Source organism: Dipodomys spectabilis, unplaced genomic scaffold (genome assembly GCF_019054845.1).
Source record: "Dipodomys spectabilis isolate Male_0828 unplaced genomic scaffold, ASM1905484v1 ptg000190l, whole genome shotgun sequence".
Classification (NCBI taxonomy): domain Eukaryota; kingdom Metazoa; phylum Chordata; class Mammalia; order Rodentia; family Heteromyidae; genus Dipodomys; species Dipodomys spectabilis.
Genome location: NW_024870867.1, coordinates 1,713,928 through 1,740,593, shown reverse-complemented (window position 1 = coordinate 1,740,593; position 26,666 = coordinate 1,713,928). Strand labels below are relative to the sequence as shown.

At 33.7% G+C, this 26,666-nt stretch overlaps 1 protein-coding gene across 6 annotated transcripts in view; it reads left to right on the top strand.

Annotated features, from left to right (window-relative positions):
- The window catches only part of Dgkb (diacylglycerol kinase beta), a 547,855-nt gene that overhangs the window by 56,738 nt on the left and 464,451 nt on the right, over positions 1–26,666 (top strand). For 3 of the 6 annotated variants that reach the window (XM_042695802.1, XM_042695801.1, XM_042695800.1), the window contains exons 2-4: positions 11,403–11,479; positions 15,982–16,002; positions 25,344–25,497. In XM_042695802.1, coding sequence (XP_042551736.1) covers positions 11,403–11,479; positions 15,982–16,002; positions 25,344–25,497 — 252 coding nt within the window. The remainder of the gene's footprint in view (positions 1–11,402; positions 11,480–15,981; positions 16,003–25,343; positions 25,498–26,666) is intronic. The other 3 variants (XM_042695805.1, XM_042695804.1, XM_042695803.1) reach the window with 1 other exon arrangement.

Genomic DNA, 26,666 nt, shown 5'->3' with positions numbered 1-26,666 from the left:
TCAGACATATACTAGTTATTGCAAATAAGGGAAACCATGGAACTTATGTTTCTTTGGGCCTGGATTACTTCACTTAATATAATTTTTTTCCAAGTCTTTCCATTTCCTAATAAATGGGGCAATGTCATTCTTTCTGATTGAGGCATAGAATTCCATTGTGTATATATACCACATTTTCTTGATTCATTCATCTACTGAGGGGCATCTGGGCTGGTTCCATATCTTAGTCATGGTAAATAAGGCTGCAATAAACATCGTCCTGCTGGTAGCTTTAGTATGGTCTTGTTTGTGATCATTTGGGTAAATGCCCAAAAGTGGGATTGCTGGGTCATAGGGGAGCTCTATGTGCAGTCTTTTGAGGAACTTCCATACTACTTTCCAAAGTGGTTGAACAAGTTTACACTCCCACCAACAATGCAGTAAGGTTCCCTTCTGTCCACATCCCCTCCAGAATCTGTTGTTATTAGAGTTCTTGATTATAGCCATTATAAGTGGGGTGAGGTGGTATCTCAATGTTGTTTTGATTTGCATTTCTTTTATGGCTAGGGAGATTGAGTATTTCTTCATGTGTCTAATGGCCATCTTTCTTTCCTCTTCAGAGAAGTTTCTCTTTAAGTCTTAGCCCACTTATTTATTGGGCAGTTGTTTCTTTGAAGATTTGTTGTTGTAGGATTTAATTTTTTGAGTTCCAGGTATATTTTATTTTTTTTTTCCAGGTATATTTTAGATATGAGACCCTTGTCCATTGTATGGCTAGTGAAGATCTTATCCTAATCCATGGGCTTTCTATTGATCTTGCTAGCTATGTCCTTTGCCAGGCAGAAGCTCTGCAGCTTCATGCAATCCCATTTGTCCAACCTTCCTTTCATTTGTGGTGTTTCTGGGTCTCTATTAAGAAAATTTCGGCCTGTTCCAAGGAGACCTAGTGTTTCTCCTATTCCATCCTGTAATGTTTTCAGAGTGTCTGCTTCGACTCCAAGGTCTTTGATCCATTTGGAGTTGATTCTGATGCAGGGTGATAGATAAGGATCTAGCTTTAGTTTTCTACAAGTAGTTAACCAATTTTGCCAGCACCATTTACTGAAGAGGCTGTCTTTCTTCCATTCTATTTTTTTAGGCCCCTTATCGAAGATTAGATGGCTATAGGTCTGTAGGTTCATTTCTGGCTTTTCAGTTCTATTCCATTGGTCCTGAGGTCTGTTCTTGTGCCAGTACCAAGCTGTTTTGATTACTATGGCTTTATAGTAGAGTTTGAAATTTGGTATTGATATTCCTTCAGCACTTTTTTTTCTGTTGAGGATTGTTTTTTGCTATTTGGGGTCTTTTATTCTTTCATATGAATTTTTGGATTGCCTCTTCTATTTCCTTGAAGAATGAGGTTGGAATATTGATAGGTATCGCATTGAATTTGTAGATAGCCTTGGGAAGTATTGCCATTTTCACGATGTGGATCTTTCCAATCCAGGAGCATGGGAGTTTTTGCCACTTTCTAAGTTCTGTTTTGATTTCCTTTTTCAAGTTTTTAAAGTGTAAACCAGTTTTTGTAAATGCAATTAAATCACAAATCTCAGGCCATCATCTTGAATTTAAGGTGGACTGCCCTTGAATCCAGTGGCAACTGGTCTTCATAAAACATAGAGAGAATGAGGTCTGAGGCAGAGGGCTTCTTGAGTCTACAAGGTAAGTAACACCAAGAGATTCTAGCAGCTCCTAAAACTTAGTGGACAAGAATGGGACAGTTCCTCCCTCTAAGGCTTCAGAAAGAACTAACCCTATGATAATTGACTTCCCACTTCTGGGCTACAGACCTAAGAGAGAGTAAATATTGCTTGTTTTAAATCATTACATACGTAGTTATTTTTATTTTTGCCAACATCAAGGAGTGTTAACTCTGGAAGCTTTTGTGTTCTTGGTAACTTTTTAAATCCAAATAAATGTATAAGATGGTGTTCACTTAAAAGAAAAAACTTAAAAGAACAATGTTCCTCTGATGGAGATTTCTTGTGTAGTTGAATCCTGTCATTATCTGTATAAATAGGGAAGCCTCCACTCACACAAACTGCACATGCCTGATTTTAATACCTGCATTGTTACAGGAACAACAATTCTCTCAGGCCAACTGAGTCCTGTTTATAAGTATATACCTTTATTTAATCATCACCACCCATGGCCCTTTTTTAAAAACATCTTCAAATGTGCTTGGAATGTGTGGAAATTTCTTTGGTCTTATCAGATGAATACCTGAGATCCAGCGAAGATGGGTCAAGAGGCCATTCTTCTCAAGCAGCCGACACCTTGAGCTGGCACTGATGCAGGTTTTTACTGATAGTAAAGTATTGCAGTTTGTTGAAAACTTTTACAGTAGGCATCCTGCTGTAAGAATGTTGACTCTAAGAGATCCTGTTTCACGAAACTATCACCGAAGATACCCCTTTGTATGTGATCTGACAGAGATATTCTCAATATTAGAGAATCTCATATCTGGCAGGGAGGTTCTCAATATTAGAGGGAAAAGAGGTGGTCAATATTATAAGATGAACCTATAGCAATCAGAGGACTAAGGTCTAGAAGCAAGTCTGTGAACTAGTGGTTATGTGTATGTTGTTACTTCTCTTTGTCATTGAGCTTTCACAGCCTTTTGAGATGGTAAATACCTCATGTTACATAAAGCCATAATAATAACCTGGTACTTTTCTCTCATTTTCGATTAGAATTCACAATTTGAGGCACTCTTTCGCATTTTTATGTTCTTTTTAGATTTATGAGCAGATTTAATTTTTTACAGCGTGTACACGAGTAGGAAAGGGTACATTTTTTTTTTGCTTTCTCACTTTACTGAATATTGTGTTTATTTCCAATGTACAGAGAACTGGAAATTTATTTTCCATTTAGAAACTAATTGGAAAATTTAGTACTTTTGTATTGTTCTAAAACAGGATGCTATTAGCACTGTGACTAGAGAATACAGTATTGTTGCCAGCCCGATGGTTTCTCAGTTCTTGTTTTACCACCCACACAAAAGCTCAAAAAAATTGGATACAATTGCCATCTTCTGAAATAGTGTGGGTTTAAAATGTTTTAATAATGTGCATATTCAAAATGATCACTTCTAAGTGCATTTCATTAAATGTTTTGATTCAATACCATTGCCCACGAGAAGAAATTTCCCATAACAAAAATTTTAAGTTGGCATAGTTTATAATACACACACATGTGAAGCCTATTAACTTCCATAAGTTATACAGGGCTTATTTCAATGTGTCATTTCTGCATATGTTTACAGTTGATTCCAATCAGTCTGATCCCCTCTATCATTCTATTTCCCTTACATTACTTCTTTTGCTGTTGAAAGAAAAATGGAAGTTTAAAGTACCTCAATTAAATCTTTCATAAAAATTGATAGGTGCTAGTGCCTCATGCCTGTAATCCTAGCTACTCAAGAGGCTGAGATAAGAGGATTGTGGTTTGAAACTATCACAAGCAAGAAAGTCCATGAGATTCTTTTCTCCAATTAACCACTGAAAAAGCCAGATGTGGAGCTGTCACTCAACTGGTAGAGTGCTAGTCTTGAGCAAAAAAACTCTGGGACAGAACACAGGACCTGAGTTCAAGTCTCAAGACCAGCACATACCCGCCTCTCCCCCACCCAACACACACAAATAACCTAAAATAAAGGTACAAAAGTTATGATAAGTACCAGAAGTCAGTTCTAGATAATAATATTCATCATGTCCCAACTCCCAAAGCATTCAAAAGCTCAGAGGATGTGATTGTTTTTTTCCTCATTAATACACAGCCATACTGAAACTGAGAAGCATGTTAAATAAAGGTTTAGATTATGCACTTATAATCTGTCATTTAAAAACATGTGATTTATAAAACTGAAAAAATGTATATGATAGGAATGTGTTTTATATGTTAATGAATTTTTGTTAACAGTGGAGTACATCATGGTTTTCTCATTGCAACTAGGATTACTAGTGTTTTGTTTTGGAACAAACAAAAACAGGTTTTATCATGAGCCACAATTGAATTGTATTTCCAGAACATTTGTTTTTTCACTTATGCTGTATAGTCTTTTCTTTGTGCTTTACCCTAAATATACAGTATGAATAATTTAATGTTCTTCAAATTCATTTATGCTACAACTATTTGAAATAAATAAAATATGAAAAATTGAATGTTCTTTGAGCTATGTACATAAAGCAATACATATATTTTATGTGTTTTCTAGATCTGTTTTAAAAATATAACCATAATCCTAAATAAAATAAAGCACTTTTTAAAGTAACTATGAGATTCTTTTGTGTTTTGTTATTTTATTAGAATAATATTTTTGTTATCTTTAAGTACTTGTAATAAAGAATTGCAATTCAACGAATTGTTGTATAAGTACAATGCATCTTGATCAATGTCACCCCTTCCATTATTTCCCCCTCCCTCTCAATGATTTAGTTTTTCATTTTCCAAAAAAAGGAGACATGATGTTTAAAATCTTATTTGATCAAAGGAGGCCAATATTTCTATGTACTAAAACTGGAAAAAATAATATTAAGTGAAGTAAGCCAGGCCCAAAGAAACATAGGTCTCATGGTTTTCCTTATTTGCAATAACTAGTATATGTCTGGGACAAGCAGAAAAGGTCGGATGAGATGATGTTAAGCGAAATGAACCCAAGATAGGGACATAAGTGGTTTTTTTCTTTCTTGCTATTGTTTCTAACATATTTATAAGGTACCATGTGATTTTTGTTGCTTTATATGTCCCTCCACCACAGTATAACCCCTGTTTTCACTGTATTTGATGTTGGTATGATTTGTGGAGGGGAAGGGAATAAATAAAATGTTTAACTAGGGATATAGATTGATCCATTGCAACAATGAGAATGTATAAGACATTATGTTGAAAACTGAACTTCACAATTTAGGCTGGGTGGGCGGTGGAGGGGGTTGGGGGGTTTGGGGGGAGTGTAGTTGAGGATATGGAAGGGATGGTAGGGTAAAAACAAAGGAGTAGGCAACAATACTTGATAAGAAATGTACTCATCACCTTGCTCATGTAACTGTAACCCCTTTGTACAGTATAAAAATTAAAATAATAAGATTATATGAACCAAGTAAATAAAAGTCATAGATTTCTAACTGGCTTTCTTAGACAATTTCTAAGATTCTCTTGGTTCTTTTTCCAAAGTAAAGATAATAAGCTTAAGTCATGTACAAAAGTACATTCTTCTTTAAACTCTACTTGAGTGATTTCAGCTGTATAGTTTTAAACAAGTAATTCTTTCTGTGGAAACATATTTGGTGAAATCATTGTGAATCTTAAATGCACTAACAAAGATACATTTTAAAGCATTCTACATAGAAAGCTATAAGTAATGGTGTTAAGTATAATCACTGCATTAATCTAATATAGATGTTAAGACTGTTAGTATAAGATATTCATGGAAGAATAAGTTTTTACTATAGGATCCTGAAAGGTTTTTTTGAAAATGTTATAGATAAATAAACAACCAACAGTATATTTTGACTTTATCTGAGACTGAAGGAAATGCTAGAAAAAAAATATATCATGAACAAAGAAAGAGCTCCGTTCTCGCAGGATGCTTTGGTAATTGGATGGCTGGATATTGAATTGTAAATTTGAAAAGTATAAAAATAATTGGGGTTCTAAATATTCGTGTAGGATTTGTACTTCTCTGTGTTGCCAAGAAGGTTAAGTTTGTACTTACATCTTTCAGAAGGTGAAAGGGAAGTTTTGAAGAGAAGTGGTATGTCAAGTCATTTCTAGGATGGAGAAAGGGATAGAAACATTAGGTATTAGACCCTTTTCCAGACACAACATTGTAATTTCCATATCATTATTTAAATTTTAAATACTACAATACTAAGGCACAGACAGGCTAAAAATATGACCAGGACATCGGGTTAACATTCTGGAGTCAAGAGTCAAGTCCAAATATCCAGCTTTACATTTCTTTATTATTCCAAAGTACATTCTAGGCTAGTTTGATGAGTAGTTGTATTTTGTAGAATAAAGAAGCAAAGAGACAATGAAATCACAAAAGTTCATTTATACTCTAACAGATGTTTACAGAGATGTTATGTATACTAAGAATGTTTCATTTATCATGTACAACTCATTAGGTATTTTATAAATATTTCCACATGCTCACTTGTTTTGCTTTCTTAAGAGTTCTAACTTAAGTGTTAGAACATTGTAAAACTAAATAATTGAATATTGAGCATTTAATTTTTATTGAATAATTTGTTAATTCTCAGACCATTTAATTTTCAGACTTATTCACATGACTCTGCCAACATGAAAGACTTCACAGGACGTGGGTTCTTTAGAGTTCATGGAACTTTTCATGCATCCACAGCAGGAGAAAAGCTGCAAGAGAAAATCTACTTTCTCAATTCTGATATTCATTTCTTGACCTATTACTTAACAAAGATGTTTGCTGAGTAGAATGACTCCGATTTTGATACTTGGTACCAACTCCATTCTTCAGTGATGCTTATGGTGGTAGAAAATATAACCCCAAATAAATTCATTCTCTTTGATGTGGTTATTACTATTAAGTCACTTCTGGGAATATTGATATTGTAATCTGTTAGCCAGTGGGTATCTATATGGTACTTCAAGTCTTTTGTTCTACTGACCAAGCATAGCAGCTCTGGAATTGTGTCATAGAAGTGCTCCCAAGTCCGAATCCTTTACTGTTTACTAGGAGACTCAATTATTTTCATTGAGTATTCATCCTGGACCATATTCCAAAGATTAAATAGCTGTTTGGACTTGGCTTCTGAGCACCTGGGTGCCTAGCACTTAATTTGCCAATCTTCCTGGTCACTAGACCTTTATCCTATTACAGATATGTATTAACTATGAATTGATCTTTCAGCTCACAACTGCCTGGCTGCCTGCCTGGATTTCTCAGTATTGCTGAGCCCAGATTCTGTCATTGTGCTCTTTTACTTGAACCTTTGTTACTAGCTGTGATGTGACTTATACCATATTTTACCTGTAGGCTTGTCATCTAAGTGTCACTTCCTTAGTGAAAATTTGCCTTGTCCTGAAGGGCAGGTCACACCCAGACCTGGATCCATTCTGCTTTTTTTATTTAAACTTTTTTCCCCCAATGTTGTTTTTTACAGAACATAAGCCAGAGTGGCATAAACAAAAATAAAAGAATGTTTACAGTGATGTATGGTAGGGAAAAAATGAAAATTAGCTAAATTGCAAAATAAGACATGCATGTAGTTTCATAAATTTAAAGAATAGTGGCAGAAATTTTATAGCACAGTGCAACTGAAAATCCAAGAAGAAAGGTAAACTGCATGAAGGAATTCTGCTGAAAGGTTACAGATTTCTGTGTCCCTGTGGAGTTTCACATCAAAATTCCCATCTTCAGAAAATTGTCTGAACAAGTCAAGGGCTTAGTCTTGGAGAAGCGAGCCCATGAAATGTTATTGAGACAGAAGCAGAAGAAGAAAATGTTCCAAATAGATAGGAAACCATCATGTCAAGATGCAGGAATGGAACTTGAGAATTAGAAAAGGAACAAGTTGAATTGACAGTGAGTCATCTGAATATGAATTCAATTGCCTCAAATCAAGATTATAGTTGAGCCCTAGTTCTCGGAAATAAGAATCATGTGTATGAACATTTTTGGCTCTTGATGTAGGTCATAATCTTTTTTACCAGGAATAATCCAGTATAAATCAATTAGACCAATATGCCATTAAAATGTGATGCAGATAATTTTAACAGCTTGTACTCTTCCTGAAATGTTTATGAATTGCTGAATACCTTATTTACTCTTAAGGAAACCTGAAATGTAAGGGCTATCCTTAGGTAATGCCTTCACAATTCTCTGGAAGCTTATAAATAAGAAACCTGTGGAGTATTTTTCCCACCTCCATTTTATCATTGAGCTATGATATAGTCAATATCAGCATTGCTATTGGGACTTGATATTGTAGAATGTGTACAGCAGTGTAAGTTTGACTTCGTAGCCTTACATGGACGACTACATCTGCATTTGAAAGAAAAAAAAGTAAAAGGTTTCTTCTAAAGACAGTAACCTTATCATCTACAAAGATGACTGCAGAAATAAGAGATGAACTTACTTTTGTATTTTTACATTTAAATTTATAAGTAAAGGTTTATTTCTACATGAGTATGTTTTATTTATTTTTATTGTCAAGGTGATGTACAAAGGGGTTACAGTTATGTAAGTAAACACATTTCTTGTCAAACTTGTTACCCTTTCCCTCATTTTCCTCCTACTTCCCCACCCACACTCCTAATTCCCAAGTTGTACAGATCATTTCCAACATATTGTCTTCTGAGTATCGCTGTTGCATTGGTCCCCCTTGTCCTTTGTTTCACCATTCTGTTGTTCCCACTACCTTCTCTAACTCAGATAAATGTGTATACAATATCTGGGTACCAAAATCAAATACAGTGACAACAGGGACTAGACCATAGGAGGAAGAACAGACAAAAGAAACAAGAAATCACATAGTACATTAAAAACAACAGTAACAAAGAAAAACCTCTTATGTCTTGGAGTTCATTTCGCTAGATAGTTTTTAGACAGAGTCTCACTTTGTTACCATATCCATGCTTCTCATTGTAGGTAGAATGAGGGGCTCTAGGACAGGCCTAGAACTTTTTTATTGTGAAGGTGATGTACATAGGGGCTACTGTTACATAAGTAAGGTAATGAGTACCTTTCTCAAACTTGTTACTCCTTCCCTCGTTTTTCTTCTACTTGCCCTGCCCAATTCCTCACCTTAAGATGTACAGATCATGTCCAACATATTGTCTTGTTGCATTGGTTTTCCCCTTTGTCTTTTGTCTCACCATTCTTTGTTCCCCTTCCCTAATTCCGATAAACATATAGCATTTGTTTCTGAGAAGATACATGTCTCAGCAATCACCATATTTTGTTGTAATTCAGGGATTAATTAAATCGATGTAATCCCAGTTTGTTACAGTAGGGCTAAAATGAAAACCAGAAGTTTGCATGTGCTAAACCAGCTCTTAACCTCAAGCTGAATCCCAATATATATTACAATTCTAGTGTTTCAACATTTTAATAAAACAGAAAGCTGTGCAAAAATGAAAACATACCATTTCTGTCCTACAGCAATTTAAAATGCAGCAGGAGATGTGGCAATCTATTAACTCTGATTACAGACAAAAAGTGATAGTAAAGTATTTACTGAAAAATAAATTTATAGGAATATGTATAGATTTCAAGCAGAAAAATATGTACTATACAGAATTTTAACACAATAAACAACTCAGTTAAAATTGGTCAAAGGATCTGAGAAGACATTTCTTTAAATAATATTCAAGTAGCCAATAAGTATAATGAAAGATGTTCAACATTATCAGGTAATCAGCAAGTAAGTAATAAGGTGCAAAACCAAATCACTGAAAATCCATGGGTGATTAAATAAAAAAGATTTAAAAAAATAAAATGGAATCGATGTGGGAAATTATACCCTTTACCTATTAGTGATGGGAATGTAAAATGGAACAGCCTTTGTGAAAGTCCATTTAGCAGTTTCTCAAACAGTTTGAACATGGGATTACTATATGATTGAGAAATTTTATAGCCATAAACACAAACATACAACCATATAACACAAAACTTGTACATTTGAATATTCAAAATATTAATCCAAACCTAGAAATAACCTAAGTGAATATTTACTGATTTTAAAAAGTAATTTAACAATACAATGGAGTATTCAATAGTTTGTACAACAGGAAGGATGTGCTGACATATGCTACAAGAAGGATGAAGCCTAAATATTCTGTGCTCAGGGAAAGAAATCAGACACAGAGCAATATGTTATGTGAATCTCTTTATATGCAATGCCCAGAAAAGGCAAATCTGTGGACACAAACAATAGATTAATTGTAATCTGGTTCTGATAGGAAGATAGAATGAGGAAGTGATGGATCAATGGATAATGTGAGAGTTTGGTATAACAGCAAGAAAATACTGAATCATATACTTCAAATATTTACAATAGTTAATATTATGTAATGTGAACTTTATTCCAAATAAAGATATTTTCACTTCAAACAGATATGCAATTCATATATAAAATAAATGAAAGATATTTACATTTGAAATGTTAGTTCACAAAATATAGTTTATATGTTTCTTTTTTTCTCTCTTTTTTTTTTTTTTGGGTCCGGTCATGGAGCCTGAACTCTGGGCCTGGGCGCTGTCCCTCAGCTCTTCAGCTCAAGGCTAGCACTCTACCACTTGAGCCACAGCACCACTTCCGGCTTTTTTTTTCTTCTGCTTATGTGGTGCTGAGGAATCGAACCCAGGGCCTTAAGCATGCAAGGCAAGCGCTCTACCACTGAGCCAACTTCCCAGCCCAGTTTATATGTTACTTATACAGGTATATAATCATATATACAGTAGATGAGAGAGCCATATATTCTCAGTGAGAGTTCACAATATGTAGGCACAGTATACTTGATCTAAACTAAGAGTGAACTTTTCAGTAGGAAATTAGATTTTTGAAAAGTGAGCTATTTTATGCTAGTTCAAGTACTATTGAACCTTGGAAAAAGGCAGAACAAATCACAAGTTAAAATAAAGTGCTAGGAAATAATTACTCATACTCTCTTTCATAAGTGAAAATATATGTATAAAGTATGTTCACTGGACTATTTAGGTGATTTATTTGTATTTGTTAACAATTAATTGTACATGGTAGATCTGAGATTGCTTGATCAAAAATTATCTCTATGAAAATACTATTTTAGCAAACTGCACATATTTATATAAATGAATAATTTTAATTCTAATAATATTTGTTAGTTTATAATATTATTTTAACATTAGCACAGTATTGTTTTGTCAGGACCCAAATGCAATAAAAGGCAATATGAGTGGTTTTATTATTTAATGCAATATTATACAAAAAATACCAACTAGAAGTTTTGACATGATTGACTGGTTTCTTTCTTTTTGTTTTAAAATAAGTTCATTTCATTGATTTAGATGTTACATTATCAAAGAAAAAACAGTACCTATTTATTTACTTCCACATTAATTCACACAACAGGTGGTGGCAACATTCTTAAGCACTAGCTTTTGTTCTACTGTTCTTTTTTTCCCCATTTTTTGTCATGATGTGACTCAGCATTTCAGCATTATTTGCCATTTTCTGATTAAACAGCTCTTAGAAAATGTTGAAGAATGTTGTATATGTTGATCTATAAAATTTGGTTTTCCATTGGTGATATTGTATCTTTTTATTATTCATGTTTTGCATCTATGTGGGCTATATAAATATAATAAGCATATATAACACTTTGTGAGCATATATAAACACTTCGTATATTTCTTTTTATAGATTCAACAAAGAAGTTGAAAGATGTTCTGGAAGAATTCCATGGTAATGGGGTGCTTGCGAAGTACAATCCTGAAGGGGTAAATCTTTTTCCTATCAGTTTTGTCTGTATGCTCAGAGAGAAGAATTTTTTCATGAAGCATTTTTAAAGATATGTATATGTGTATATGAACTCATACATGCATATAAATATATTGCTGTATATATACACGCATGTATATGCATATTTACATATATGTATGTATTTACATATATGCATATACATGCATGTATATATCTCACCATAAACAATTCTATGCCATACATAAGCAAAATAGAATTCATAGTAAAAAATAGTGCTGTTTTGGAAGATATGTCAAATGTAGTACATTTTTCACTCAAAATTTTCTCTCAAAATAACCATGTCTCTATAGTATGTGCTTGTAAAAAATGAATATTATTATAATAAAGTGCCAAGAGTCCCATTTGTCTAGAAGTCAGGAAATGAAATCACATAGAGGAAAAGGAAGATGCCTCTCACTCTATGGTATGCAGATTAAAACTCAAAATGGACCTTAGTGTGGAGCACAGGGATTACTCCTTTCAGACAATTATTTCTTTGAACAAAGAAAGATTTGTAATGAGTATAACTGGCTTGTCATCTTAAGGAGCTGCCATTTCTCACCCTATCTATTATTTGTAAACTTTTGAGTTTCTGAAATTATTTCCTTATAGAAACTTGCCTAACTTATGAGTTACTTTTGAATGTCATTACTTTTATGAATTATTTTACTTTCCCAATTATTTAAGTTACCTTTGAGTTAATGTTAGTTGAGAAACAGGATATTCTGAAAGTTTGAACATCATTAGCTTAAGTTCATTTGAAGCTTCACCAGCAGGTATTTTGTGCTGTTTGGAAATAAACTGAACCTCTGTCTAAAAAAGACAATTTTGTTTAAATGTGTCATCAAAATAGATTAGTTTACAGATTAAATCATAATTTCTTATTTATTCCCATTGTTCCTTTTTTTCATATTTGCAAGTTTGTACTTCTCTAGATTATGTTGAAAATAATTTTAGTTATTTTAGGCCATTCTCTGAACTCTAATTCAAAGCATGCACAGTCTCATAAATTCATATCAGAATTTCTCATAATTAATTGTATTTTAGGTAATATTTTATTTAGATTTTTACTCAGTTAATTTTTATGTGTGTTTTTGTTTGTTTTATGGGTCCTTTTTGGTGTTTTTTTTTGCAAGGCATTACTATACATCCCAGGCTGATCTGAAGCCTGCAATCTTTTTGTTGTAGTCCTCTCATTGCTGGGATTAGAGATAGGACCAATTTCATGTCATGTTTTCTTACTTTACTTCATATTATTATAGTTTCAAAAACTAACCTATGGTTTCTATTCTTTTTTTAATTGCATATGTTTACTGACTATTATGATCGGAAACCATGGTGATTTAAAATCATTAATAGTCTACTATAACATGTAAATGACATGCATTTCCCTCACATTTTATCTTCCTGAATGCTAGAGAGAAAAAAATGCTAGAGAGAAAAGAAGTAATCTTGGCAAATAAACTTGCAGGACTGGAATTTTCTAAGTACAAGGAAGCAGAGGAAGAAAATCAACTTCTTAAATTACTATAAACCCAACAAGTGCCATTAATCCTATCACAGTAACAGTTTTTTAAAAAATCATTATTAGTCCTGCTCATGCCTGTAATCTAAGCCCCTCAAGAAGCTGAGATCTGAGGATCTTGCTTCAGGACAGGAAAGTCTGTGAGAGAAGTGGACTTTAGGTCAAAATGGTAGTGCACTAGCCTTGAGTGAATGGGCTCAGGGACAGTGTCCAGACCTGTGTTCAAGTCCCATGACTGACAAATTAAAAATAAAGAACAAAGAAGAAAAACATAGAAAATCTATTTTTATATAATCTCCATATAGAGATTAAACATGTTTTCTCCCTGAAGAAATCTATCTGGAAACTGACTATCTCCATTGTGGTTGACACAATGATTTCTTTATGGCTTAATATCACTGTGTATTATCTGTGTCATGAGGATCATCAACAATCTTTTTTTTTTTTTGGTCGGTCATGGGGCTTGAACTCTGGGCCTGGGCGCTGTCCCTCAGCTCTTCAGCTCAAGGTGAGCACTCTACCACTTGAGCTACAGCACCACTTCCGGTTTTCTGGTGGTTTATTGGAGATCGGAGTCTCACAGTCTCTCCTGCCTGGGCTGGCTTTGAACCGTGATCCTCAGATCTCAGCCTCCTGAGTAGCTAGGATTACAGGCGTGAGACACCAGCGCCCGGCCATCAACAATCTTAAGATGCATTTATCAATCACTTTTATATAGACTTCCTAGCTCATTGTTAGACACAGAGCCTTTTAAAAATTATGCTATCTTCCCATGTATGTAAATTATATTAAATATGTTATTGACAATGTAGCTACTCAGGAGGCTGAGAAATGAGGATCACAGTTCAAAACCAGCCTGGGTAGGAAAGTCTGAGAGACACTCATCTTCAGTTAACAACTAGAAAAGTAAAAATTGGAACCATAGCTCAAGTAGTAGAGAACTAGCCTTGAGCACAAAAGCTCCAGGACAGTGCCCAGCTTGTGAGTTCAAGCCCCAGGACGGACACTCCTCCTTCCCCTGATAATAGACACCTGAGATGCAGAAAGCTAGATGTTATTGTCCCCATAGTAGTCCAAAATTCAGATGGAAATAAAATACTGATCTTAATATTTGCTAAGAATCTTTACTCAGGAGAAAAATTTAAAGCTTATATAGTTATTTTAAGAGCAAGTATATGTGTTATAAAAGTCCATGCACAACAACTAGAATATCTCTTTGAAGTGTGACTCAGTGGTAGATTCCTTGCCTAGGGAGGTAGAGCCCTGAGTTCAAACCCTAATACTGCCTAAATCAATGAGTAAATAAACAAATCCTACAATGTTGATCATGGAACCAAAAGTTCTCAGGTTTATTTTCACAAAGCATATTTGAAATATAGGAAAGAATTCCAAGTGTTCAGTTTGTGCAGTTGAGTTAAAAGATGAATTAAAAGTTGTTTGTTATGGATAGCTACTTATTGAGGATTTGTTATATTAAAAAGTAGAAAAAGGACTAATTCTATGTTACTTTTAAATAAATAACTAATACCTTGTTTTCTAAAACAAATAGGATTTGTAACATCCATATAAAATGCATTTGCACAAAATGAATAAGGTAAATATCCCTTAACTTTAACTTCCTCCTCTAAATTAAACTACTTCAGTGGTAGATGCATCATTTTGCTTTTAATTCATTTGAGTTATTGAATTAAAAAATATACCTTTATTTACAAAATAGAACTTGTTTGGTCTTTCACATTTGTATCCCTTAAAGACATTTTAATAATTAATCCTTGAAAAAGTGAGTAGGAGAAATAAAATCAATAGTTCTCTCAGAATAAACAACATAGAAAGGACTGAGATTTCTAAAGCTATATGGCAAACTTTTCAAATAAACTTGTTTCTAAGATTACCCACATGAAATCCTAATGCTAACTGATAACCACCATCATGTTGGCAAAGTGCATTGTACACAGAAATAGTTAAGTTGAATTGAGACCTTTTTGTAAAATTACTTAAAGATAATTAAAAATGGAATAATTAAAAAACTACCCTTAATTTTCTAGAATCCCAGCTTGAGACTGATGGCCTTTATTCTTTACTGCATTGATGAGGCCAGAATGAACACAAAGTCCCTCATAAATAAGTAGAATAGGAGCAAGGAAAGATATTGAACAACACAAGAGCCAAATTTCCTATTAGCCTTAAGTAAGAGAATGTAAGTATTCCTATTCCTATTCCTATATGGTCCAGTTATAGTAAGAAGACTTTCAGAAAGCACAGGACAAATAAAGATCTCAAAAAGAGTAGTGGAATTTGGTATAAGAAAAGAAGAGTCTGGTGTTGCATGAACTGTTTCTCTCCATTCCTCTTTTCTTTTCTTTTTTTCTTTGTCTTGGGTTTTCAATTGAGAACAAGTTGTTCCACTGAAACCTAAAGAATGGAGGGAACATAGATAAATAAAAAAATAGATTTATAATCTTTAAAGGTATGGGGGCAACTTGATGTGTTATGCAAGTAGAAAGAAATATTAAGTGTTAGAAATATATTCATAACTTAATGTATCTTTATGCATGATATTATAGTTTTGCTAGCCTATGTGGAGGGTTTCATCATATTGTACATAATATAAATTATGTTTGTTGAGTCATTGGGAACTATTGGCTTAGTTCCTAGTCCAAGATTGATCTCAAGATTGGTTCTCAAGTTTTAGCTTACATCAGAATCACATGGTGTTTGGAAAAACAGATTACTCCTTGACTCATGATCATTCATTTCCTTACTTTATGTTTTGGGGCAGTGTTTGAAGAGTCTGCATACTGTTTTGGAACCACATTTTGAGACCTGTGAGGGTAGAGTGTATTTTAAAGTTGGTCTGTAAACTTGGACTTATACTGAAATAATCACAGATATAAGATGATGAGTATCAATTACCTTCCATTAACACATGTATTCTTTCTTCCTTTGCATGCACAGAAACCAGACATTCTTAACCAAGTAAGACATTTTCTTTTCTATTAAAATATATCTTTTCTTCCTTTTCCTGATATAAACTATGAATTTATCTTCTATATCACTAAGCTATACCTATGTACCTATAAGCTTTAGATAGTATGTTAGCCTACAATATTCACAAAGTTATCATTGAGCTCAGGTATGTTAGAAATTGTTCTAATCAGTGTCTCGAATGAAGAAATCATTACTTTAATAGAATACAAAATCATCCCACATATGGGTTCTAATTTTATAGACACCCAGAAATATTTATTTGATGAATTTTAATTAATTTGTTTACAATGGTAAATTTAATTATATTCAACATAAAATGGTAGGGCCTTTTTTGTTTTACTTTATCTACAGAAACCATTGCTGTCCTCCCAGAATAAAGGCAACCAATTTGTTGCTTCAACCACTTTCTCCCAGAAATTCTATTTTGTAAACTACATTTAAGGAAGTAACCCAATCTATGTACATAATTACCATTGGTTCCTCTAAATACATATTCCTCTGTTATGAGAATATCAATATTGACTTTCAATACCACTTAGGAATATTTCTTTCTTACATATGTGAGTTGTCTAAAACCATGACATCGTTTCTTTGGAGTGGTACTGGATATAGTCAAGCTCTTTATATTTCTGGTAGCATCCTGATGGATTCATAATTTCATGCTCAACATGTAAAGTGCAGTTGGTTACATCAAAATGAACTCAGGAGTTGAGGTACAGAGCCTATATTGTAGTGTCTCACCGGACGAGGCATTTCTGAGTGTCTCCTCTGACTATGGTGGTATTCACCAGCCTCCATTTCAGAAGGTCCTCAGTGAGTCATCCCTGCTTTTTGGGGAAATGTCTTCATTATCAAATTTAGATACTATGGGCTTTATGATATTTAGGGGCTCTTCCTCAGAGTAAATGCTTTTCTTTTATGCGTCTTCATATCCACATCTTTGTGATTAAATATTTATTGAGCAAACTAAGTCATCCAATGTGCTTTTCTGCACCTGTTGCAACTACTCATAAGGCAACATATTAGCTATAAAACAACACAATTTGAAATTTACGAAGTAAAAGAATCTAATTGCTTTTATCACCTCATCTCTCTCTACATTTTCTACAAAAAGATAATTGAGTAAAACCTTGCAATTTTGCCATCCAGTGTTCATACTTTACAAATATACTGAAGTTGAAGATAGTGTTAAATACCTGATGCAAAGAAGTGTTGGATCTTATACTCTACATACGAAAATCTGCCTGTACCTATGTCTGTGTTGAGTACACCCTCTGAAAATGTTCTTTAAAAGTGATCATACAAGTAAGAAATGAATGAAAAGTGACATTATTCATTAAAATCATGCCTAGGCATACTTACATAGATTTACATGACATTTTCATTGAGTTTCATTTTTCACAAAAATCTTTCTAGCATCCAAAGGCAAGACAGAGTTACATCGATTAAAAAAAAAGAAATAGTTATTTGAATACATACTTTTATTTCAAGACATTTTGAAAACCATGCTAAAATATTCCGTTCATAGGTGGGCGCCTGTGGCTCACGCCTGTAATCCTAGCTACTCAGGAGGCTGAGGTTTGCAGATTGTGGTTCAAAGCCAGCCCGGGCAGGAAAGTCCAAGAGATTCTTATCACCAATTAATGAAGAGAAAACCGGAAGTGGCACTGTGGCTTCAGCAGTAGAGCACTTGCCTTAAGCTGAAGAGCTCAGGGACAGCGCCAAAGCCCAGAGTTCAAGCCCCACAACCTACAAAAATGAATAAGTAAATAGATAAACAATAAATTTTTGCTCTCCATATTAATCAATTAGCTTATAAGTCAAAGGCCAACAAAATATGTACCAAAAATAGATACTTGCAAGAAGGGAAAGTGGAGTCCAGGGGAGAGAAGTAGAAGAGTAAAAGGGGGAAAAAGGAGGAAATGCATCGTACATACCACAGAATTGAGAAATATAAGGGAAGAGGTAGGTTGAAGGGGGCTGAGGATTCTGAAGTGATGCAGAACAAGATGTATTGTATACATAAATGCCTTTACTGAATGGCAAAAACATTCACTACATTACCTAAAATAATGATGTGTAAAGAAGTAAGGGAATGAATTAGGTGAGATTGTTAAAGAGGATTGAGATTGATCCAAATGTACTGAATTCATTAACTGCTTTGGTGAATGGCAACTCCTTTGTATAACTACTTAAAGATAATACAAATATTCAAATAAAATATTTCCACACAATATTCTATTTAATGTCACCTCAATTCATCATTCATAGTGTGCAATTACTCTGAGATCTTGGTGCATCTTTGTCTTTCTTGCCATGAATGACTTTAAAAATACATTTCTAATTCTTTCTTCATCAAATCTTTTCAATCTTCATTCAAAGAATAGCTTCTCATTTTGTGACATCATAGTTAAACCTCAATTGCATACATTTTATTTCCAGGGAAAGCTAGTCTTTTGGATTATTTGTAGTGAAGTATTAAGACATTTTTCATTACCCAAACTGCGCTTGAAAAATTGAAGTTGTAATAGTTACAGTTTTTGCTCTTAAAAAAATTGATGTACAAAATTTCAGGTGACTACCAAAGTGCTCTGAGAAAATTAATAAAAAATATCACAGTACAAAATTAACAATAAAAATATTTAAAATCACAAATTTCCTGAAAATGTTTTAACATAAAAAATATATACAGAAGCCATGGTGCTACACAGTTCTAATTCCATCTACATAAGAGGCATTCATAAGTGCATTATGATTCAAGGCTCTCCTATGAAAAAAGCACAAGACCATATCTGAAAACTAGCAACAAAGGCTGAGGGCTTGGATCAAGGTATCAAGCTGATGAAGGCTTGTTGGCACATGAGACCCTGCGTTCAAACCCTAGTCCTAAACAAAAGAAAGAAAGATGCTTGAAATCTTAGAAAATTAGCTTTGCTACACAAATACAAATACATGCACAAACTCACAAACATCTCTTCATATTGGCGCATATCTGTGTGTATACCCATTGGCTAAATGGTCTTACCATCAATTTTCAGTTGAGTGCAATGAATTAAGTTCTATGGTAAAAGGAAGGAGAAATGTTTTAAAGAAACAACTAATTTCAATTAGAAACTAATTAAGAGCTCATGTCATCACAGTTTTCTTGTACAGTAGCTTACAATATTTTAAATATATAAGCCCTCTATCAATGGTTGTTGATAGATGATTCAAGGCCATTCCTCTTTTGTGGTTTTGATATGTACTTAATCTATTATAGTTCAATGATTTATTTAGCTAATTAACTAAATACCCTTTAAGAATACAATAAAGAGTTTCAGGAAAATGTAAAATGTCAATGATTATCTTTTTTTTTTTTTTTGCCAGTTGTGGGGCCTGAACTCTGGGCCTGCGCACTGTCCCTCAGCTCTTCAGCTCAAGGCTAGCACGCTACCACTTGAACCACAGTGCCACTTCTGGCTTTTTCTGCTTATGTGGTGCTGAAGAATCGATCCCAGGTCCTCATGCATGCGAGGCAAGCACTCTACCACTGAGCCACCTTCCCAGCCCCAATGACTATCTTTTGTATTACAAAAGTAATGTTTTTATGGTCATATGAATCTACTAAAATGAGTGAGGTCATGTTAAAATTTGATTTTCCACTACATTTCTCCAATAACAGTTCCTTTCAACCTATGTTGAAGCTATAGTTCTCTGTTGATCTAGTATCCTACACACCAATGGAAATATGTTTTGACTTATCCCCTACTACCTAATCTGCCTATCTTTCTGACCTAGTCTGTTTCTGCTAGTAAATCCTATATAGCATGTTCTAGAAAATTCCTCTGTAAGCATGATTATACTTCAGGGAGGGCTTTTCACTAACAGTTTGGTCTTTCTGTAATGTTTTTCCTCCAAATACTTGGAAATTCCCTCAGCTTCTTTAAATCTGTACTCAAAGCACACTTCCCTATTATGTGATCATTAGATTGCAGTTTTAAATCTAATCTGCAATCCCCACACCTGTATTATATACAATTTTTTCCTTTTTCTTTCTTTTTTTTCTTTTTGTGTGTGTGTAAGACTCAATCTCATCTGATGTGATACATACAGCCTTTTCTTTTCTATTATTCCTTTCCTTAAAACTTAAGATCCCTAATGGGAGACTCATTGTCTGTTCCAATAACAGCTTGATACCAACACATGGAGTTCAACCTGCTTCCCCAATCCAAATCTGCCAAAGGAAGTCAAAAGAAGTTAAAGAAATTACATATATTTTCATCCACCTTAAACCCACTCAGATGAATACTGGTATCATTACTTTAGCATTACAGAGGTTTTAAAAACCAAGGATACAGATGATCAAATATAGTAATGAAAATACAGACACGTGTTTTTGCTGACTTGTTAGCAACAGTTTAGCTGCTCCCTTAATGTTTTATTCTTTTTTATATGTTTTTTATTGTAAAAATACTATACAGAGGAGTTACAGTTACATGAGCAAGGTAATGAGAACATTTCCTATCAAGCATTGTTACCTTCGCCTTTGTTTCCTTTGTTTCTTTTTTGTTTTTGTTTTCCAGATTACCTCTGTTGTCTCCCTAACTAGTCTGTGCCTGTTTCTTAAAGAGCAAAATTGAAAAGCAACATTTACATTTAAAACACTGTGGGTATGCATATACATATGAGTTTTCAGCTGATTCCAGTTTTGAATACCCATCCAATTAAATTTTCCCAACTTTTCTCATTATTTTTTAAAAAATTAATAGACACATAAATGATTTCATTATGTTTAAAAGTCAAAGTCTTTCAATATTAGCAGTAGAAACTGTACTCAAACTTGAAAGAAAAAAATTATTAAGCCCTGAGATGAGGAAAATATATAAGTCAAAGACTTCATTCACTTATCAGAAGCATCTGATCATTTGAATAACATAAAATCTTTTATGAACAAAAAAGGGAAATGGGCTACTCAGGAAAGGAATTGAAGAATAATTTCTCATTAGTCAAGTCAGTTTATTGTTAGCTATAAAGAATGGTCACCTTTTAAACATTGTGGATCACGTATAACAGCAGAAAATAAAAGAGAACGATTTGCTGGCAGGAACACAGTGGAGAAGGTGAGGAACATGTTCACCCTGTCAGAAATTTAGCAAAAAATAATATTACGTCATCTCCTAGAAGCCATTGAAGACTTAAATACTGATTCCATTTTTTCCCCTCTCAGAAATAGACTTGTTTTTTGTTTTTGTTAAAGTAAACTATTTTTAAATTCTTGCTTTCTGAATTAGTATAAATGCTGTCTAATACAGAAAATTACAGCCAAATGTCTGAGACAAAACAAACCTGAAGTTCTGATTTGAGAATATTCTTTGAACTTCATAATTCTCTGCACTAATAAAAAGTCAATTATGATGATAAAAATATCTGTCTTACTCGAGACAATGCTCCCTTATATTCATCATTTTATTTTTTTTGTTTTACATGTTACATGTTCAAAAGTATATGAAATGCTTTATATCACTTTTATCCATTTAGACAACAAACCAGAAATTTTGATCTCATGTTTCACTTTTGGGGGAGGAAATGAAGTCCTAGCTAGAGTGGTCAGAAAATAGAGCTAAAATGAGTTATTTGTTTGCTGTGAAAAAGACAGTTAGGTCATATGAGGAAGTGCAGAAAGTCTAAGAATTGAGCAAGCACTCTTAGGAAGATAGAGAATAATACAGAAACATTCATTGTATGGTTTGTTAATTGGACAATAGGCATTTTGGTTCATTTTCTTCTCTGAATTGGTTATTTTTTTGGTTTTAATTAGTATATTGCAGGTGCTTATTTTGATGTGGACCTTGCTGGGTAGGGAGAGTCCTATAAAGAGTACATAGTTGAGATTTGGCAAGTGTTTTGTTTCAAAACCAAACGTCAGCCTCTAAATTCCTTACCCAGGGTCACTAAGGACACAAATAGAAAAAATAGAATCTGATTTTGGTTTTATGTATACATCTGTGGGCTTTTTGCTGTTGTTCTTGTTTTGTTCTTGTTGTTTTTTGCTTTTTTTTGTTACTTCATCAAACTCTTATAGCTGCTTCAAAGTATCATTATTCTACAAAAGGAGGCCCATGGTGAAACTTCTGACATCTAGCTCTTTGAACCTTCTAAAAGGTCAGATTTTTAAAAACATATTGGATTATTTTATTTACTCATTTATTTTTATCATCTTTAAGTAGTTGTACAAAGGAGTTGCCAATTAACAAAGCAGTTTATGAATACATCCCTTCCCTACTCATTTTCCCTCACTTTCTTAATTTTATAGAATAACCATTGGACAATAAACAGTGACAATAACCAAGAACATAATGATTATGAAATATACATGGAGGTATTTATGACAGTTAAGGCTAATTTTTCAATATTATTTGGAGTTATGAAAACTTAAATTGATTATAATTACATAAATACTGTTTATATTTGTTTGACTACTTGTATCCCATTTCTGGTGCCTTAAAAATAGTAAATGCTCTAATCCTCCTTAAAAGCTAAGAGCTATGTCTTGGTACTTTTATTTTAATTTTATAGTTGAAAATTTTCTTTGAGAGGAAATCGTATCTGCATAGTCACATAGCTAGGCTTGGATTCAAGGGCTGATACAGGCTGTCTGCCTGAAAAGACTATGTCCCTAATTATTTGTGTATGCTAAACAGAATACAATCAGAGACCTAGGACCCAGAATGAAGCCATACCACTCATGACGTTGTTCTTACCCTATGCCTATAAATATTTTTTTTTCCATAGACTTCACAGAATTCTGGAAAAAAATCAACCCCTAATTCTATCAGGACTTCACACACGTGGAAGGTTATCTACTGGTATTGGTTACTCATCCAACTGAGCATGGATTACCTCTGTTTAATATGTCTAATAATGAATGCTATTAATAGGCATTACTTTTAATTGAAACTTTTGCCTAGCTGTTGGTCTTTGTATTTTTAAATGTTTACTACATTTAGTGTAATGTGTAGCCTTTGTTTTGTTTTGTTTATTGTTGCTGCTGGTGCTAGGACTTTGAATCCGAAGATTGGGCTCTTGATAGATTTTTGGACTCATTGCTGGTGCTCTACCACTTGAGAATGCTTCTAGTTCTAGATTCTTACTGTTTGTGTGGAGATAAGAGTTTCCCAGATTTGCCTTACCTGGCTGGCTTTGAATCGAAATCATCAGATTACAAGTGTGAGTCTTCAGTGCCAAGCTCTAAATACCTTTTGAAAGTACTTTTCCTTTGCAAAACTGTTATATTCTTCCACAACTCATAGTTTTTAATTATGCAATTCAATTTTTGGAGCTTTTATAATTCTGAGATGGTAATTATTTATTAAATGAAGACAAAATGATACTTCCTTACAACCACCAATATAATATCTTAAATCTGAGAACAAATGAGCAAAACAAAACTAAACTGCAAATGTCAGGCCGAAGTGTAGGCAGAGTCTAGGAACTATTAATAAAGAGAAGTTTTGGGTTTCTTTTTCTTTTCCATGAGACTAAGTTAAAATTTATTACATATGTATTTGTATATCTATATGTACACATATGTGTATATGCACACATGCACATATAATACACATACATGTATACATGTATCTATGTGTGAAAAACATGTATATACTTGCATGTATATACGTATATAGCTAGCACATGAGATAATCTTTCACAATTTACTTTTTCCAATAATAGCTTTGAATAATGTATTCCACCTTAGGCTTATCCAAAATCACAATATAATAGCAGCAATTACAATAATAATAAATAATGATAATAGGTGTTAGTCATCTTCTGCTATCTCCCTCCAATGCATCACATAGGAAAAGTTGACTTTTTTCATTTTAAAAATAACAGTTTGGAGGATTAATTATATTCTTCTTTTGCCAGGGCTTTGAGAAAAATTGAAAACAGCCTGCCAAATTTCACTTTTGGCCTATTTTTAGCGTCATCTCAGTACATTAAACTGTGTGAGGAGGGGGGAAAAAGCAGCCTTATAAGGGCTTTCTATCAGGCTCATCTTTCCTTGGCTTCTCTTACTCTTGACAAATACGGCTTTGTTCCACCTTCGTCTTAGTACGTTTGCTCATTCTTTCAGAGGGACAGGACCTACAACACTGCCACAGGTCTCTTCTACATTATCTTTATCCATTTCTCAGAAACACTCTTACATTCCTATTCCTTTCCTCCAAAGTGTTTTCACCACGTCTATAATGATAATATTCACTGCCCTTTTCCACAAAATCTGGGTATACTGGTCCCCAGTTTCCAGGGAGGAGTCAGACCCCAGTCTGTCCTTTTCCTCAGCAGAGGAAGAGGGAACTCTGTGGTAGTTTCTGTGAAAACTTATTGAGATGAATGTCCCAAGGTGGATTCTCTAGCCATTCCTTTAGGTAGCCAAGAGATTCAGCATTATCAATGACTTCCAAATGAAAGTCTGATCAAGACAGCACTGTAGTGAGGAAGGGTGTGAAAGGTATATGTTTCTATAAAAGACTGAAATGAGGTTTGAGGATGTTTTATCAATTGATCTTATTAAGTAGCTGAAGCATTAATGATACGTGTGTGTGTGTGTGTGTGTGTGTGTGTGTGTATGTGTGCATGTGAGTGTGCCAGTTCTGGGCCTTGAACTGAGGGCCTATGCCCTGTCCCTGAGCTTTTCTATTCAAACTAGTGCTCTACCACTGAAGCAACCTGTCTTCTTCTGGTTTTGCTTTTTCTGTTGGTTAAATGGTGATAAGTGTCTGATGGAGTTTCCTGCTTTGGCTGATTTTGAACCATAATCCTCAGATCTCAGCCTCCTGGGTAACTAGGATTACAGGCATGAACTATGTGAAGCAATAATTATTTTATTTTGAAATTTCTGAAAGTGATAATCATCATTATAGACCAGGGAAGAAGATAAGAAATTCTCTTTTTTCAGTGTGCCCGTTGTGTGAATGTATGAACCAACATTAACTTTTCAGCCAGGAACCTGATTTAACCCTTGCATCTCAGTAACACTGGGAGTGCCAGTCCCAATTGTTATCAGATTCAAAAGATTAAAAATGTCTCAGGTCCTCTAAATACTATGCTGATAAAAATATCTCATCAGAAATCTCCATCTCTTACTTTACCATCAGAGATGAAACATGCATCTCATTTGTCAAAACTAGTGCAGGACTTCCCAACTCATTTCTCATGTGAATACTTCTGTTTTGGAAAGGCAAAGTGTCTGTGCTAATTCTTACCACTACAGATTTTAAATGTTACACAAAATCTTATAACATGTGTCTCGATCTTAAAATATGTGTTTAAACATTGTTGTCTTCCAGACGATAGATTTCGAAGGTTTCAAGCTATTTATGAAGACATTCCTGGAAGCAGAGCTTCCTGACGATTTCACAGCACACTTGTTCATGTCATTTAGCAACAAGTTCCCCCATTCCAGCCCAATGGTAAAAAGTAAGCCGGCTCTCCTTTCAGGGGGTAAGTATATTTATTTTAAAAATGTGTTATATATATATATATATATATATATATATATATATATAGTAAAAATATCTCAAAAACCAAATCATTATCAGTTTGAAAATATGACTAAAATTGCCTTTGATACCTGTGTTTTACTTCCATATTGTTACTGTATAAATTTTTTACAGTGTTTCCAATATAATAATAGTTCTATCTCACATGAAATTTTATTATTATCTGTCACTTGACTTTGAAGTTTATGTCTTCCAGGTGATAATTTTAAGAGATAGTTCATCAAATTTCAAAGAAGTGTTATTTTGAAATTTTCCATAAAAATATAAGGAGGTAACAACGCAAATCTTCATATCAGAAGAAGATAAAGATGCCAGCTAAAAATCGAGTAGCTTAGTAAATGCCACTCTGCCTAGTACAAGGCTTCTAAGAGTATAGCATTTTGATTATAGTTTTTCTCTTCCCATAATTTGCTTTAGTTCTTTTAGTATTTCTCATTAGATCATGGATTGAAAGAGATCATCACACTTGCTCTTTTTATCTTAACGAGATTCAATCCTTGGTCCTGTTCTAGATTGAACAGCTTAATTTTAGACAATTCCTTATACTTATTGAGATATTTAAGCATTTTTATTTTCTCCTCATGCTATAATTTACCGTGTATGCTTTAAATTTTATAAATTACAAAAGGGTCATTTATTTAACTTGGAAAGATGACATATTTTACGTTTTTGAAAACAAGTGAATGATTGTCCATCCCAGAAAAATATGTTTGTGTCAGGTAAAGAAGAACAATTCTAATAAGTTGGTGATTTTGTAAGGAATTAAATCTAGACTTTACCTTCTTCTAAGAATATGTAGAAAATGTAATAAATACTGTCAGTTGTCAGCTTTACCAACAGTAAAAATCAAATCAGGTGTTATAACCTGAAAGAAAAACAAGGAAACTATTGGTACAATCTCATACTCTGCACAGACCTACTTGAAATGGATAAAGACTATATAAACCTTATGTAGCAGGAATAAATTAACTCTGATTCCTTTTCAAAGACTGGCCTATTTTGAAGCACTAAGTGCATAGAATCCCAGGGCTGTTTCTACCATATATTCTTGTCCAAGAACTTGGGTAGGAACAAGGGACATTAGAAACACAATTAAAGAATTGAGATTTC